Genomic DNA, 17,646 nt, shown 5'->3' on the forward strand with positions numbered 1-17,646 from the left:
CAGGATATTTGAGAGTCAATCAATCCCAAGTAGAGTAAGAAAGGAAAGAAGTATACATACTAATTAAGATTACCTTTGCTCCAAAGACGACGAAAAATTCTGTCCAGAGGCTGATTCAAAATCACAAGGCAGAATTTCAAATTTCCTGTGGAGAAAAGGAAGGAAAATACAAAGTAAACTGAGTTTATTTGTGCCCCTCATTTGAGTCTGGAATCATACTCCATGAGTCCAGATTTTCAACCTACATAGAGCCAAATTCCAACTGCAGTTAATCTCTCATACTCATTTTTTTCTTCATATCTTAATTTTAAAAGACACTATAGATTAACCGTATCTACTTTACTTAATATGTCCATCACATCACTATATTTATTATTAGGAAGTTTATTGTAAAAAAGGAATTTATTATACAAAACAATTAATCATAAAAGCAATTGGGTGACTTTTGTTTCTTGCAGTTTACTGTGCCCAGGAAAAGTAAAATGGCAGATTTTTACATAAACAAATCTTCACAAAATGGCTGAGTAGTTTTAAAATATTCTTCTACACATACTGAAGACAATACAAATTCTGTCAAGCATAATCATACAGGAAAATGGCAGAACTGATCATTTGTACCTCCTACAGGTGGCTCTTAACAAGCTTCAAGTGCAGTCTAGCCAGTGTTGACAAGAATTTAGTGGAGGGAGGGAGAGAGGGAGGGAGGGAAGGAAGGAAGGAAGAAGGGAAGAGTGGAAGGAAAGAAGGGTGGTAAGTTGGTTATAAAAATGGTGTGAACTTTGGATTTATAACAATTATCACAAATGATAAATCTACCCTTAAGTACACAGAGTAGTGGATCTCAACCTCACTGCGTATCAGTCACGGATTAAAAAAAAAAAAAAAAAAGACAACCCCAAAGCAAACCTGCTTCCCTAGAGATCCTGATCAATGTTCCCGAATTAGGCCTGTGCATTATAATTTTTAAAAAGCATCCCAAGAGTGCTAATCGGTACCCAAAGTTGAGAACCTGGTACGATACCTTAAAAGATTGGCTAATGATTATGCAAAGCTATCACAAATAGCAACATTATTTTAACATACTATTCAACTTTATCTTGCCCTTTTAAATTACTGTTTTGTGAAAAAAATATGTATAGCACACCATAAAAATTATTTGTAATTTTTTATAAATGAACATAAATGGTTTACTTTCTTCTTTAACTGATATGGTATAAGATTTTTAAAAAAGGATTAAAGACCAGTACTCTCAGTGAAAATACATTGAAATGAAACACAATTTACAACAGAAAAAATTTACTGAAAGGCATTAGCAAGTTACCAAGAGTTTATGGTCTCTGTTTAAAAAAAAAATAGTGGAACTCAGATAAAATCAATATTAGCCAAAACACTTATCAGTCATTATGTATAAAATACCTGTTTTGTCAGAGAACCAAAAACCATTATTATGAATCTCTCATCCCTGAAAGTATTTCAATTAAACAATGAAAACTCCAGGGCATGGAGGTTCATTTTCATATTGCACAACTTCTATATATAACAGGATATTTTTTAAGTGTACACTGGGAAATCAAAACTGTCAAGTCAATTTGTCCTTTGAGGAAATAAATTGCATATGGACAAAGCAAAGCTATTAAAAAGCTCTGAACAAATATCCCATACCAAAGTCTATTAAAAATAGTCGAATTACCAATAGACAAAGAATTGGTAAGTCATAGAAGAAATTGCTTCTGAGAAAGTAAACACAGACACAGGCAGGTATTTCTCTGCAACATCTCTCCTGCCCCCCAGCCATCCCCGGCACCCAGAGTAGCGATGTGAAATAGCCCAGTGACACCCCCTGGTTTAGGTGGCAGTTAGACGGTCCCTCTGCCCTACACCATCTTCAGGCCCCATTCTCTGTTTCAACCCTCAGCAAAACTCGCTTCAGTGAGGTTTTCACCCCCCACCCCCACCTCCTGGAAACACCTACGGTCAAGGTCACCGACCGGCTCTGTTCCAGAAGTCAATGGCTGCTCTATCTCAGCACCCACCCTGGCCGAAACAACTCAGTACCTAACAGAGCAGGTCACCTCTTCCTTCCTGAATCGTGTTCTTCCCTTGACTCCTCGGAAACGCCACTCCGCTGCCTCTCTTCATATCTGACTGGCCATGCCTTCCCAGCCTCCTTGCCCGCTCTCCTCTCATCTGAGCAGAAGGCCCTCAACACATAGATGTTGAATAAAGGTTGAGGATCCCCAGCCTCCAGACCAGGAGTGCTCCAGGTGCCTCTCCTCGGGCCTTTTCTATACCAGTCTATATGGGCTCCCAAGCAATGCTCTGTAGACGCATGGCTTCTAATACTATCCGTAACAAAAACACCCTTATTCATGTCTCCAGTCTGAGGCTTTTGTCCCAAACTCCAGAACTGTACAGGTTTAACTGCTTATTCAACAACTCCTGTTGGATACGGGACAGGCATCGCAAACTTCACATGCCCACAGTGAATCACCACCTGACTCTCCTTTCTCTATTCAGACCTGCTCCTTCCAGCCTTGGCCACCTGCTGCCGACACCGCCACTGCTCACCTACCCACGTGCACATTTTCCACCTCGAGATTTTACCATACAGCCCTCTAATCGGCCTTGCCTCCACACCTGCCTCCCCTCAAATTTGTTCTCCACACAGTAGCCAAATGGATCTTGTTAAAATACAGTCAGATCAAGGTAGTGCTCTGTTCAAAACCCTCCACCAGCTTCCCTTCACAGTAAAAGCCCAAAATTCCCAACAAATCACCTGCAAGGCCCTATGTGATCCTACTGTTCTTTCCCTCCCACCACACCCCCCCATCTCTGTGGCAGACACACTGGCTTCCTCGTTGTTCAAACACACTGAGAACCACTCCCCCACGCGTGTCTGCAGTATAGAGAGCCACATATTCAGTGAGCACCCCACTTTCTCCCTCAGCCTGAACCCACAGGTCTCTGTTCCAATGCTGGTTACCAAAAAGCTTTCTTGCCCAACCGACCTTAAACAGTAACACCTCCATACTACGCCAGCACTTACTCTTAACCTGATCTGCTTTTTCTAATGACCTTATAACCAGTTTGTTCATTCACCCTTTTTTCTAATGGCTGTCTCCCTGCACCAAAACAGAAGCGGCTGGGCCAAGTACCTACAGCAATGCCAATACACAGTAGGCAGTCAATAAATACTTGCAGCTCTTCCAGGTCTGACTTTATGTCCAGTCACAATAAATTGACTCCAGCTCTTCTCTCAAAGAATCAAGTGACTCCCCCAGTTTTTCCGGGGACAAACAGCTCCATACCCAACACAATTCCTCACTGAAGGAAAACACAATGGCCTTTTCTAGAGTACAGAAAGTGTTCCAGGAAGGATGCTAGGAGAGACAGCAACAAAAACCAATCATCTTGTGTTAAAACAGCTAAATGGTGTTTTGAACGCTATTACTGAAGAGAAATCTAAGGAAAGTGGACATGGTCCACAGAAGTCCAATTATATAAATAGTTCAGAAATATTTTCTTTGGGAACAGATTAAGCTTTTCCAAGCTGCATTGATGTCTATATTAACTATTTAAGAGTAAGGAAATCCAAGTAGTAGGACATCGAGCCCTGGAAAACCCAGGAACAGGTCTAGTTATGGTCATTCAACCATTCAGGTGGAAAGTGTAAAGAGATTCTGAAAGGGTAAGTCAATTCCCATTTAAAAGCATTACCTCCCATGATGCATTGGTTAATGAGTCTGTTCAAGTTTGGTAACACTAACATTTTATAAGCTATGCCTCTAAAAACAAAATGCCCCAATAAATTCTCACAGGCATCCACATATGCTAGAAATGCATGCTAGTTCAAAAAAAAAACAAAAACAAACAAAGAACACTTTGTATTTCATAACCAGTAAGCTTCTATTGTGTAGGAAGTAGAGGGCATAAGTGGGAAGGTTAAGTCTGACAAAGTTTCAAGTCTTTCTTGACACAAAAAGAGAAGACTACACCAAGAAGTATTTTCTTTACCCTTGCAAAGGTTAGCCACGCTCTCGTTCCCAATAAACACATCCCCACTACAACCCAAATGAAGGGAGCCGCGCTCTTCACCTCGGGGCACTGACACCGTGCGCACTGCCGACAGAGCTCAGAGCAGCCGGCTGCTGTCAGGGGTGACCCGGGCCACAGCACACTGTGTTTCCCGTCAGTCAAGAAAAATCAATCCCTGCCTAGTGCACCGCAGATGTAATGTCACAACCCTCAGGGTTCATCAAAAAGGACTAAAACACTATATTCCATCACATCGGTTTTGATGTGTTGACAGCTAAGGCCCACGATAATATTCACATTCGAAAAATCGGTTTAAAACGTGTTCCGAAGGCGGAATGCATCAAGGTTTGGCAAGTGCTTCTAGAACAAAGCAGAGGCCTTCCTCTCTGACCTCCTGGGAAGGCCCAGAACCCCTTCCACTGCCCAGGAACAGGAGGAGGGCCAGGGGCCCAGCAGGCCAGCACCCTCGCCCTTGCTCACACCTTGTCCGGCCCTCCTGTGGGGTCTGGCTGGGCGTGGGAGAAGCGTTTTGGAGATGAGCGGGTTTTGAAGGTTTGGGGCTTCACTGTGACAACTCTGTGACTGAATGACAACGTGGGTGACTTCTCTTCTTTTCTAATATTCCTTAAACAGGATCTTGATTCAAGAGTCAAACCAGTATTTATAATCAAAATATGTCCAAATTAAGCTAACCTGGGACATATTCGAAGCACAGACTGATGTTCTCTGAGACCTACAATTGGTAAGAATAAAACAACTAACATTTACTTGGATTTTCAGAGTTTACTAAGCACGTTCAGCAGCCTTCCCAAACTAACACTGATTATGTAGCACCTTGCCATGGGATCTAAGGACTTCTGAATAAAATTGAAGTCTTTCTGTTCACTTTTTTTAAAAAAGAAGTGCATAGATTTAAATTCAAAATAACTGTGTACTGTGAATTCTGACTGCACACACAATTGTGTATTGCATCACCCCGAGAGGCAGTTTTAGGAAATCTCACTAAACTCGGGGGAGGTTAACATTCTTATCTCACGGACACTGGGGGCCTTGGAGAATTCACGGGGAACTCCTGCCACCAGTAGGCACAGCTCTGGCACCAGGCCTACCGCCCCGGACACACAGCACATCAGTGGCCCTTACTCAGACCCAGGTCCCCGTGAAGTAAATAGAACTACCGCTTTCTGTTCTTTTCCATAAAATCGTATGTATACAAAACACTCTGTAAGCACAGGCATCCACAGGTTTTGTTTTTAAGGGAAAAATAACAGAAACAACCCATTAGCATAGGGTTACGCCTGTCCCACAGAGAAGAACAGGTCTATACGGTCTAATATGGGAACACCTTCAAGATAAAAATAAGTGGAAAAATCAAGATGCAAATGCAAAGACGTATCACAAAGCCATCTGAATTTAAATGGCTTTGTACAAATTTAAAAGAAAATCTATACATATATTTTTGAAAGTACCATGGATATTCATCAAAGAGGAAATTTTTTTGCTAGAACAAAAATATAAGGAAGCATTAGTTTTCACCTGTTAATCTTTTGTATCTTATAAATGTGGTACCCTGTGATTATTTAAAAAAAAAAAGAACACAAAATTACAGAGCTTAACCAATGAAAAGAAAATAACCTTCCCAGGTAATGCGTCCCACACCAAAGAAGATGATGGCCAATAATCTTTGGTTACCACATTGGAATACAACAAAAATGTAGTCAACTACTAGGTTATTTGGGTTTCACAGTAAACATGAAAAGCAGATAATTGGTGAAACACTATCTAGCATTCTTTCCTCCCCAAATCACTGAATAACCTATGCTAATTAGAGTAGATTTTTCGAAGTTTGTTTTGGTTTTATTTTGATTTTTTTTAAAGACTTATTTATTTATTTTCAGAGAGGGAAGTGAGGGAGAAAGAGAGAGAGAGAAAAACATGAACGTGCGGTTGCTGGGGGCCATGGCCTGCAACCCTGGCATGTGCCCTGGCTGGGAATCGAACCTGCGACATTTTGACTCACAGCCCGCGCTCAATCCACTGAGCTATGCCAGCCAGGGCCTTGATTTTATTTTTTTATTTTATTTTATTTTTCAAGAAGCCAGGGAAAGGCACTTAGAACAGGATTCTCAGGGCAGCAAAGGAAGCTGCAACTCACTCCACTCTAAAGAACAAAATGTGGGGTTTTTCATCTATTGAAATGTGTTGGAAAGGACTCAGAAAACATTTATTCTTCAAAGGTTGGGGTAATATTTTCACAAGTCAGTGTCACACTCAAGAATTTACCCGTGTCCCAATTCCCAATTCTGTTAGTGTTTTCATACTTTCCTCACATAGAACATTTCTCTTCATCAGCAGCTACCGGACATGAACACAAAAAGTGGTGGGACGCGTTAAAGCTAACTACCTTAGAGAATGAGAACGAGAAAGGGAAACCATTAACTTTTTCTGCATTTGCCTCTGTATCATACTACTTTTAAAAGCTTTTTTATTTTAATTTAAAAAAAATCATTGTATGTTTTCCATTACCGTTTACCCCCTTAGAATTGGTGAGCAAACTCATTAATCATTCTTACCTATAAGCCATGGTATTTAACTCTTTCTGCTAACAATAGTTACATGCTCTTCATTTAAAAACAGATTATGCATTTTAGGTCTGTAGAAAAAAGTCACCCATCCCTTTCATCTTCGAAACTTCGCTTGGGCCCTGGCACAAGGGCATCATGAAATCACTGTGTCTAGCTTGAACTTGAACTTTGAAACCATTCACTACGTGGTTCCGACCTCACTGAACCAGTTACGGCACCCTGCCATCCCACGCTCTCCACACACACACACAAAAACCAAAACCAAAAACTAAACATACACACAGGCACAGAAACAACTTGGAACATTCTGAAATTACTGTGATTCCGTTTCATTCCAATTAACCTCCAAGACATTCTATGTCTTGCAGAGCCGATTCCAATGTCACCGAGCCTTGTCAGAACAGAAACAAAACCTTGGAACACTTTTTTCCGTAAAGAACAAATGGCAGCCAAGACAGGGTGTGTGGTGGAAGGGCTGTCACTGATAAGGGCTGCAGGGACTGTCAAGGAGAGAGTAAGACTGGCCCCCACAGGACCGAAGGCTTAGAACCAGCAAAAGACCAGCTGGCCTTCACCTTGGGGTGACCCCTAGCCTCATTATATGCTCATTGTAATACGTTAGCATACTAAGCCACACCACTGTGTGACTCCAGAAGGAAAGGGAAACGGAAAGCCCATGAAGATCACAGAAGGGCCAACAGAGCTCTTAGGAGAAGTCTCCACCCACCCCTACCCCGTCTCTACCCTTTTCCCTGGAAGTCCTGACTTCCTCCATTACATGAGTCTCAATAAGAAGAGTAAATCCCACCAGGGAGGGGCTGCTCTGTCTGTGGAGTAGCCGCCTCTGTGGCTCACTGCTTCACTAATGCATTCCCTCTCACAGCAAACCGTGCTAGCTGGAATTTGAATTCTTCCCCGAGCCAGCCAAGAACCCACCGTGGGTCAGACCTTTGGGTCCCCGAGCCCCCACATCGCCTGTATCACAAGCTCAATGAACTGCCCCTAACTTAATGCACGTGGCCCATTTCCAACTCAGCTACAAATGGAATTCTCTTTCTATGGCTTTCATTATAAAGTCAGACATTGATTATCAAGGCAGGGAAGGGAAAGAAACACTCCAAAGACTTCAGGCCTGTTAATAATCAATAAAGCTTATAATTGTGTTGCAAATGCCTGGAAGGTTTCCATCTGAACTATGCACCTGGAGCTGATGGGGGCAGAAAGGAGGGAGCAAACAAAGGAAATGCAGTGGCTGGGTTCCTCGCCTTTCCCTATCAGCACACACACATAGTGGTTTCACTGCCCTGGGCACATGTCCATGAACCCGATTATCACTTTACTTCTACCTGCACCTTTAAAGGAAGCATATCAGAATGTAAGGGAGTACCAATAACATGGTAAGATGAGAAATGTTAGCAACCTTGCACTGTGAACCACTGGCCCAGAGAGCTAAGGATGGGGGACACCCTGATTTCTAGCCTTTGCCGATTTCCATGCTGTCAATACCCCACCAAGGCCAGTTTCCAGCTAACAAATGGTTCTCAGATTTCCTGAGTATTTAGCATTTGGCTAGAGAATTTCTTTAGGAACAACTGTTTTTGAAAAAGAATAAGAATGTTTTGGATCCCTATATTTCTGGTAAGTTTAAAAGAGAAAACACAGTTCTTGAGTTCTTCACTGTATGTAAATGAAATGTAATAATAATGCCAGGATAAAGAAGTTATTGTTCCAGGCAGACAGTGGCACGTGCCACAGAGAACTCACTCTGAAAGTCGTGAAGGGTGAGGAAGAATGCCCCAGGCAGGAAAGGCAGGGCATTCCAGCAAGAGAAAACACCAAAATGCAAAAAGGTCAAACACACACTAAAAAGAATGTCCAATACTGTGAATGGGCAAAAGAGGTGTTGGAGTAATTAAACAAGGAGACCATCAGATGTGGGTGGCTCTGTTACAGTAAGTACTTAGGTAATTACTAATAATGAAGGAAGCAAAGGAAATCAGACATTGATGAGCATAATCAATAAGGAAGCTACAGCTTCATACATTCCAGGGGATCACAGCATGGCCCTGCCGAGGGTTAACCCTTTGTCCTCCCCCACCCCCATGCCAGATTGTTGGGGGGGTTGTTGAGGGACTCAGGGGGAGGTAAGCACAGGAGCAACTGAAGCCAAATCGGCACAGAGGGAGGGGCCTGGCCACGACAGCTCGTCAGTCTAACTCAGGAGTGCACCCATGAGAAGGACACGAAGGCTTGGGAAGTTCACTGGTCATTTTGAAAAAGCTCCTGGTCTGCCCCAAACCTGAGCTAATATAATCCCAGGGGGACAAAGAAACTCCCTCCAGCATGTGCGAGTTCTCCCTCCCTCTCTCTGACCCACACTCGCCCTGTGCACTCACACGTTCTCTCTCCATAACACCGGCCTTAGCAGCCATGGGGCCAACGGCTGTATTACACTCCAAACACAGGGCCCAGGCGGCAGCCTGGGTACTGCGGCACAACAGACTGCAGCTGGAACACAAGCTAAGCTAGCTGGATGGTGAGAAAGGCTGGAAGGGACTCAGCTTTAATATGAAACAGAAACTCTGGATGCTAGTCTTTGTTTTGGACTTTTTCCATGGTGGGACAGAGATGAAGCACTGGGGCAGCCTTCCACCCAAATAACTCTTGCCATGCCATAATCTCCTGTGCGTGGGTCACGAAGTGCTGTTTTCCTGTCTATCCTGCAAAAGAGCCCTCTCCTCCACTTCCACTAGCAACAGCTGTCATGTCTTGGTGGTCCAGGTAAGCAAAGCAATCCTAAGCCAGAGGCAACTGAGGGTATGCCCGCCTCTGGGAAGAAATTTAAGAGCCAATCACAACCAGCCAACGAGGGTAACCGCTTAAGCCATAACCAATCAAACAATTCCCCTACTTGGCTTCTGAGTCTGCCCTAGAAGAGCCTCTCCCCAGCTCCCTGTCCGAGGAACACCCCTAACCAGCGTCCATGTGGCAATGCCGGATTCAGATAGATGCTTGCTCAAATAAACTCTTGAAAATTTTAATGTGCCTCTGTTTGTTTTTTAACAAAGGTAATGGCAGTAGAAAATGCTAGAGAAGAGACACACAGTAAAATACAGTTTAGACCATTTTAAGTAGTAATCACTAGCTTACCGTCCCAACCCCCATTAATTCCAGGCAGAGATTCTAAAGAACTGAGTAATCAATTTTACTTTCCAATCTCCATCCGGATATGGCTATTATGGGCCTTACTGCTGAGACCAATGTCAATGTGTTCCAGGTGGCTCTAAGGCTGTGAATGCCTTCTTCAGGCTTGACACACTAAAATTAAAATGAAATTGTTTTTAACACTATTTTGTTAATTAACTCATGCTCTTCAGCATTATGACTTCAATAGGCGAGACGTCTAAATTAGACTTCTCAAACAAGCTAAGAAGAACTTCTGAGTAGGATTATGAGTGAAATCTAAAGACGGCAGGTTAACTCGGACCTGAATGTCAAAGTCAAAGAATTGACCCCACTAGCTACAGAATAATAAGTGCCTGCCAACCCAGCAAGCTGTCACCTGAAACCCTCGGCCGTTCCCTCCTTTGAGCACTGAGGAAGCAGGAGCCATAAGGTGGGGATGCGTGAGGAGACCATTAGAACTCTCCTTCCCCAGGTACTGTCAGCTCCAGAAGAACAATAAGGTGCTATTATCTGGTTATCGGCAAGCCACACCATTACGTAAACTGGGCCATACAGTAACTTCCTATACAGTAAGGTAACGTTTGCTGCATGCTCTATGGACCAAGTACCGGCATTCTCCCCTCCAGGAAAGGGGCTCAGAGAGGACTGGGGCTTTCATCCTCTTGCTCACTGATGCATCCCCAGTGCCTGGCACCAGGAGAGGCTCACTCAGTGAGTGCGCCCTGAATACAAGAAGAAGAAAAAGTACAGTCAGAAATGGAAGTATTGTATGTGCACTATTTCACGTACTCGCTGCAAATAATGGGGACGATCCTATTACTTTTTCCATTTTGCCAAAGAAAAAATTAAAGCCTGAGAAGCAAAGTAATTTACCAAATGGCAGCGCAAAGCCAGACTTTCACACCAAGGCCCCTCTTCGTGGCCCTCTCCACACCTAATGCTGACTTCTACTGGTTACCACTCTTCTTGCAAACCCAGAGGCTGAGCCCTGGAGTTGGATTTAGAAAACCTGAGCTAATTGAAAGATTTTCATGTACCCATCAACGACCACTGTGTTTCCAGCAGAATAATAGGCTGCCTATGAGCCTTGGAAGAAAGAGAATAGATGGGAAAATTAAAGGAACCTCCGGATAAAGGCAAGTTTGGTGGAGGTTTCAGCATTTAAAAGTCCTATCTGAGTGTCCTCAATTTTCCCGATGACTACTGTAAATAAAGTCTTCCTTTCCTACTGTTATTTTTTCTTCTATCAACCTTTAAGAGTTGTTTCCCAAAGGGCATATATTATTTTATCATTTAAAGTAACATTTGTTTCATGAAATCTGAGCCAATCCTTAGGTTCAAAGAACGGTTTTTCATACAACTAGGCCATCACTGCCCCCTGGCTGACAGTGACTGCAAGAGGCCACCTCAGTTTCAGGAAGGTTAAACATGGCCTTCCTAAAGGAAGATGTCTCTGAGGATCCATGGAAGCGGGGAGAAAGCGAGAACCTCCCGAACAGACATATCTTATGCTCTTTTCAAAGAGGCTCACACAACATGGAGCACCAAATAGCAGCTCAGGAAGTACCAACTGGGTAGCTCATCTGGTTAAAGCATTGTCCAGATATGTCAAGGTTGTGGGTTCGATCCCTGGTCAGGGCACAAACAAGAGCAACCAATGAAGGCATCAGTAAGTGGGAGAACAAATCAATGTCTCTCTCTCTCCTTCCCTCCATTCCTCTCTCGTTCACTCTAAAATCCATCAATAATTGTTTTAAAAATTATTTTTTAAAAAATTAAAAAAATTTAAATTAAGAATCAACTGAAAAGACATAAGCAATTGCTGACTTGCTTTGAAATTCTGTATATGTCAATGAATACTTTTTAAAAGTAATCTAAAATAATAATTAAGGTAAATTTTTCAGTAGAAATGTGTATTAAATCTATTTTCTTAAGGGCCAGATAAATTGGAAAAGTAGGTTATTTCTAAACTCCTGAGTATGTTAACATTACAAGAGAGACTGCACATATAAGTTTTAAAATGTAAATGGAAAGAATGCATAGGAGATAAGGATTACTTCACTCATATGTATGACTTAGTATAAGGGGCACCTACAAATGATGAACGTTTTCAAAGAAAACAAAGAATAATTTTTCTTGTATAGACAATTGATCATGCACCCGCTTTAGGTAACTGTAATGACTGCGTTTATCATGGATTTTCATATTCTAGTTTCTTCTTCCACTGTGCCCGACTTCTGGTCTCCCATGATCATCTCTGCATCGTCCAGTTTTAACTCGAATCCTGCTCAGTCAGTTGGACCGGTGTGCGCGGAGGTTCCTCATCCTCCATCAGCCCCCTGCCCCCGCACCCCCCTCCCCACACACACTGGTGGGGCTGATAACCCTGGCCCCCGCCTGCCTTCAGCAAAAATCCTGTCGTGTGGGCCTGCCAGGACACCCTACTACAGGTGTTTCTGTGGTCATTGTCCACCCACTGACCCCGCCCTGATCCGTGGCCATAAAGTCCCACCTGCCTGTGCCATGTTCCGAGTGGAGTCCAGGCCCCTCCCCCATACAGGGCCCCACTGCAAGGGTCCCTGCACCTGCTGCAGAGGCCCCTTCCAGAACCAAGTCTTCCTCCCTGTAACCTGTCATTGGAATGTGTGGCCTCAGGGCTACACATTCTGGAAATTTTTGCTTAAGTTATTCATCTAGAGAGTTAATAACCACTATCTATTTCTCAAAGTATAACTACCACCAACTGTTTTGGAATAAATTTAAAATTGTATTTGAATAAAAGCAACTATAAAGTGGATTCATTCAAATTTAAAACTAAGTTATTTAGGAGGATTAGAGAAAAGGGGAAAACTCCATGTACTTGAATCACATCCAAGGGTCACATTTAATAGGGACCTTCTGAGATGCCCCACTGGTAGCAAACCGAAATTCATGTGTCCCCGAAACTGTACCAGTTTCCAATCACAAGCCTGCTTAGAGAAGGTTTCCTTCGGGGAAGAATCCGCATGAATGCATGTAAGCCCATATAATCACAAAAGAAATCCACACCAGCCTGAACCAATCCAGGAAATTTTTCATTACTAAATATATTTAAAAAACAGAGTTCAAAGGCACTTGATGATAAGTGGTATCATTAAAGAAAAAGAACGAGCCCTGGCTGGCATAGCTCAGTGGACTGAGCTCAGGCTGCAAACCAAAGCATCGCAGGTTCGACTCCCAGTCAGGGTACATGCCTGGGTTGCAGGCCATGACCCCCACAACCGCACATTGATGTTTCTCTCTCTCTCTCTTTCTCCTTCCCTTCCCTCTCTAAAAATAAATAAATAAACTCTTTAAAAAAAAGAAAAAGAACAATGAATTACAGGACAGCCACCTCAAGATAATACCTAAGGATAAAAGAACATTTTCTTTAATGAATATCCAGAAGTTTGAGGCTATTATAATAACAAAGAAAGGAAGGAAATTAATAAAGGGATAGAGAGACAAATTAAAAGTAAACTAATTCAATATAAGCAGTATACAAAATAGTTCCTGAAAACAACTTCATTATAGACATAAAATAAAACACAAAATAACAAAGAAATAGAAATATGAGAGAATAGATATAATATCGAGATCTGTCCGGAAAAAGTCCAACCATTGTTAACATAATGAGAATGGTTGCATGACATTGATGTAACCTGGATGCAGAGAGAGTGGACTGGAATGCGCATGTGTGAACAATGACTTCACTGCACTAGTCAGTGGTGGCGGTAGATGCTGCTGAGTGAGCATGTGTACTTTGTGGCCATTGCATTCAAATTGACTCAGTAAAGCAACAAATCTGCATCAAATTTTGTGTTAAGCTCGAACATTCCTCTGCAGAAACTATTCAGATGATACAGAAGGCCACAGCTATGGGCAACTGGTGATTGGCAGCTTCATCACAACAACGTGCCTGCTCATGCATCACATCTTGTGTAGAGTTTTTGCCGAAATATCAAGTCACCCGAGTGACTCAGTCCCCCTACAGCCCAGATTTGGTGCCTTGCAACTTCCGGCTTTTCCCAAAATGAAAATCACCTTTGAAAGGGGAGAGATTTCAGACCATCGATGAGATTCAGGAAAACACAATGGGGAAGCTGATGGCAATTGGGAGATCTGTGTGAGGTCCCAAGGTGCCTACTTTGAAGGGGGCTGAGGCATCATTGTCCTGTGTACAATGTTTCTTGTATCTTTTATCTTCTTCAGTGAATGTCTCTATTTTTCGTATTACATGGCTAGATAACTTCTGGACAGGTAAAAGTAAGAGGAAATACAACTCAAGTATTTTCCTCCTGAGGAAAATATTACAAAAAAATTAATAAAATTTCACTCCTTAAGCAGAAACGAAGATGTTGTTTTTCTAAGAACCTGGTAACAGGATTACAATACCTTTTTCATATTTTTATATTTAATTTTTTTATTGATTCCAGAGAGAGAAAGAGGGAGAAAAACATCAATGTGAGAGAGAAACACTGATCAGCTGCTTCCTGCACACACTCTAACCAGAGACCTAATGTGCAACCCAGGCATGCGCCCTGGCCGGGAGTCGAACCCTCTGCCTTGTGGTTTTCAGATCAATGCTCAACCAACTGAGCCACACCAGCCAGGGGCTAATTCCTTTGTTTAAAAGCTAGTATGCACTCTATCTAAGTGCTTGGATAAGAACTTGTTCAAAGTCAGCCAACTGAGAGAGTCTTGATTTGCTTTTATATTCCATTTGCCCCTTATCCAAAATTCATTAAGCAGTTGGCACTGACATTGGATACCTACCGTGCTCTTAATATTTCTGGTGAAGATATTAAAACCAACAGGATTTAGTTCTGTTCTTTGAAGACAGATTTACAATGTGCATTCATGAAATATCTATAAACTAGAAGGTCTGGGGTCAGTTTCTTCCACTGGCTGGTATTAAAAAAATCATTTTCGTTTGTTTGTTAAATAAATATTTTTGTTTGCTATGCCTTTTGTGGGGCCAAACTTGCAAAGACCTTAAAAAACTTTTAAAAGCATGACATTTAAACATATTCTGTAAGTATGAATACTGAAGATTTTCCAAGAACAATGTAAGGATTGAATGTAGTCAATTTTCAGCACTTTTACACTGAGTTTTATGACAAATTCACTCAATATAATAATAGTGTATTTTCCTTTCCTTTGGATATGAATAAGCAATAATAGATCTTAAGATATGCAAAAGCTTTTGGAACTATCCTAGAATTGTTTCCCATTGACCAAAATTGTAAGGATATTTTCCAATATTATTTATTAGTAATACACTTGGAATTAATGTAAAAATATATGATGGTGTTTAGAGTGAGACATACGTCTTTCTTTCCAGCCCCCTACCCACCAATTCCCTTCTCTGGGGTGTATAATTTTACTAACATTTTCAAACTCCTTTTTAAATATTACAAATGTTCATCTGCAGCATCCTATCACTGCGAATACACATACAACAAAATGACGCCAAGCACTAGTAACATTTCAATGGGTTTGTGCTCCTTCACCTCAAGGGCACGTGGGCACAGTTCACAGGCAGTACTTCGTGTTCCGGTGGGTCTGCCCCTCTGGCGCGAGCTCCGGCGTGCCCCAGAATCACCAGCCCTGAGCAAAGCTCCTTTCACTGTAACTCCTAGAAGATGGTCACACTTTGGCTTAAATAAAATGTGAATCAAGACTCACAGAGTGAGTTTTCTAATTAGTAGCGGGGAAGAAACATCTTCTGCACCTAGAGAAACTACGTAACTGTAACTCCTACTCACAATTTCTACTTGGCTGTGTCTTCCAGAGGAGGTCATTGAGCCACTGACTTCTAAGGGACACTATGGATGATGTCCCTTTAAAAGATGCTCATAATACAAAAAACATGCCTCCAAGTTTAGGAAGTGGAGTGACTTGTTGTTTAAAATACATATACTCATTGCCTTCTTCCTCCAGTTCGGGTGGGCCAAAGCAAGGCAGACATGCACACGTGTGTGTGTGTGTGTGTTTGCGTGTCTGTGTGCGCACGGGGAGTACCAGAGCCAAACAGGGTGACCCACCCTGAGATGCCAGAGGTCAGGGAGGGAGAGGGGGACCACGCCCCTCTCGGCAGGCTGCTGTGAGGAGTGAAGAACATGCAACACTTAGCACATGTCCAGCAGAGTATGAAGATCCAGGGGGGAAGCGAGTCTTTGCTGTGTATTCATTGCTGAAGCCTCAGCGCCTGGAAGGTGACTGTCCTATAACAAGTGTTCGATCACAGTTGACAAGTGAATAAATATCAACGTAAACCTCTACTGAATGACTACCACTGCAGTAAGAGACATTAAAAGGAGTTAGAGAATACCTGACCTCACACCTCTGCCAGCAAAGGTGGCTGGCAGGCCTTTCATGTGCAAGAGCCTTCTCCAGTTAAATCTCTTGGCACTATGTGGGCAGGTCCACACTCGACCCCTCTGGCAGTCAAGGAAGGCTGCTGTCTTTTCAGCCCCCGCCACTACAAGGAGGCGCCAGGCCTCCCTGGACTCTCTGGGCTCTGGAACAGTGTGTGCCTCTCATGAGCATCCTGCTTTGTACTTTATATCGGCTCAGTCTGCCTACACACAGCATCCTCTGCCACAGCCCAACAAAGAGGCCCTGTGGGCAACCATCCACCAAGCGGCGGCACCATCTCCACCCTGGGGACCCCACAGCCCCAGCAACCTCTGAGCTACCAGCCTCTGTGACTGAGGACTCCGCCCACTGCTTTAGCATGGAGCAAAGGAGGGCCGCCTCCAACCAGAGCTCTGCACAGGCGCTCTGGACTCATTGCCTTGGGGCCACAGTTAGCGGGGCGGCCCTTTCAGTCAAAGGCGAAAGATTTACAGGATCTGAAGAGAAACCAGCGTATCCCCCTTTAAGAAGCAGCTGTGAGCTTGCCGCTGGGCTCTTGTTGAAACTGGCGGCCTGACCCCCGGAGACCTGGTGACTCTCTGGCCTGACATTCCCACCGAGGGACGATTCAAGTCCCACTCAGTGGCTACCCAGGTGGGAAGGGCCCAACAAGCCTCACCTGACAAACAGGAATGACACAGTCAAGGCCCAGCTGCGGCCGTGGCATTGCAGCTTTCCACGAAAAGTGGCCGCTAGCCCTTTGGGTGAAACTTTGTGCCCCACTTGGCAGTCATCCACTCACGCAGCTCTCAGCGAAGCCCGGACCTGAGGTCCACCGGGCCGCTGCAGTGTTCCCTCTCCACACCAACTATGCAGAAGCGAGCACAGGCACGGTGCCACTGTTCGCGGAGAAAACGTAGGGCCATTCCCGTAGCTCTGTCCAATACGGTCTTGATGAACCCTATCTTGCCATCACTCAGGGCAATGCCAGCAGCACTGGGGCATATTCCTGCAAGTGGGGTACCAGCTGTGTTTCCCCGACTGGCCCTCCAGGGGTGGTGTGGAAGAAGACAAAGGCGGCGCTGCTGCTGCTGCAGCAAAGTGCAGGCATGCTTCCTCTTCACCACGGGAAATGCACCTCCCACTGGGCACTCACTTCCGGCCAGATACCAAAAACTGGCCATTCACAGCTCTGGGTTTCTCCCTGTAGTGCCACCCCACCCCTGACATAAGCAGGTGCCATCTGACCCCCTCTTCACACCATCCTTTGGGAAATGAGGTGCAGGAGATGAGCACAAAAATGCTGCTCTCCTGGCTACCCTGTGAGCAACGAAGCGCCCTTCATCCCTGACCTAGAAGTCTCCCGTCTCGCCCCGGTCTCCGTGCCACGGTGGCCAGCGGGCTCGTGTGCTCACAAGTGGGGTAAAATCCGAGGTGGTTCAAAGTTCCTGACATGCACAGT

The 17,646-nt window shown here is 43.7% G+C and overlaps 1 protein-coding gene across 4 annotated transcripts in view; it reads right to left on the bottom strand.

Annotated features, from left to right (window-relative positions):
• TPK1 (thiamin pyrophosphokinase 1) overlaps positions 1 to 17,646 on the bottom strand; it is a 257,388-nt gene that overhangs the window by 206,732 nt on the left and 33,010 nt on the right. For 3 of the 4 annotated variants that reach the window (XM_036011004.1, XM_036011002.1, XM_036011001.1), the window contains exon 3: positions 74 to 145. The exons of the other annotated variant lie outside the window; for it this stretch is intronic. In XM_036011004.1, coding sequence (XP_035866897.1) covers positions 74 to 145 — 72 coding nt within the window. The remainder of the gene's footprint in view (positions 1 to 73; positions 146 to 17,646) is intronic. 4 annotated transcript variants of the gene reach the window in all.

The sequence above is a fragment of the Phyllostomus discolor genome, chromosome 10 (assembly GCF_004126475.2).
Source record: "Phyllostomus discolor isolate MPI-MPIP mPhyDis1 chromosome 10, mPhyDis1.pri.v3, whole genome shotgun sequence".
In the NCBI taxonomy this organism is placed as follows: Eukaryota; Metazoa; Chordata; class Mammalia; order Chiroptera; family Phyllostomidae; genus Phyllostomus; species Phyllostomus discolor.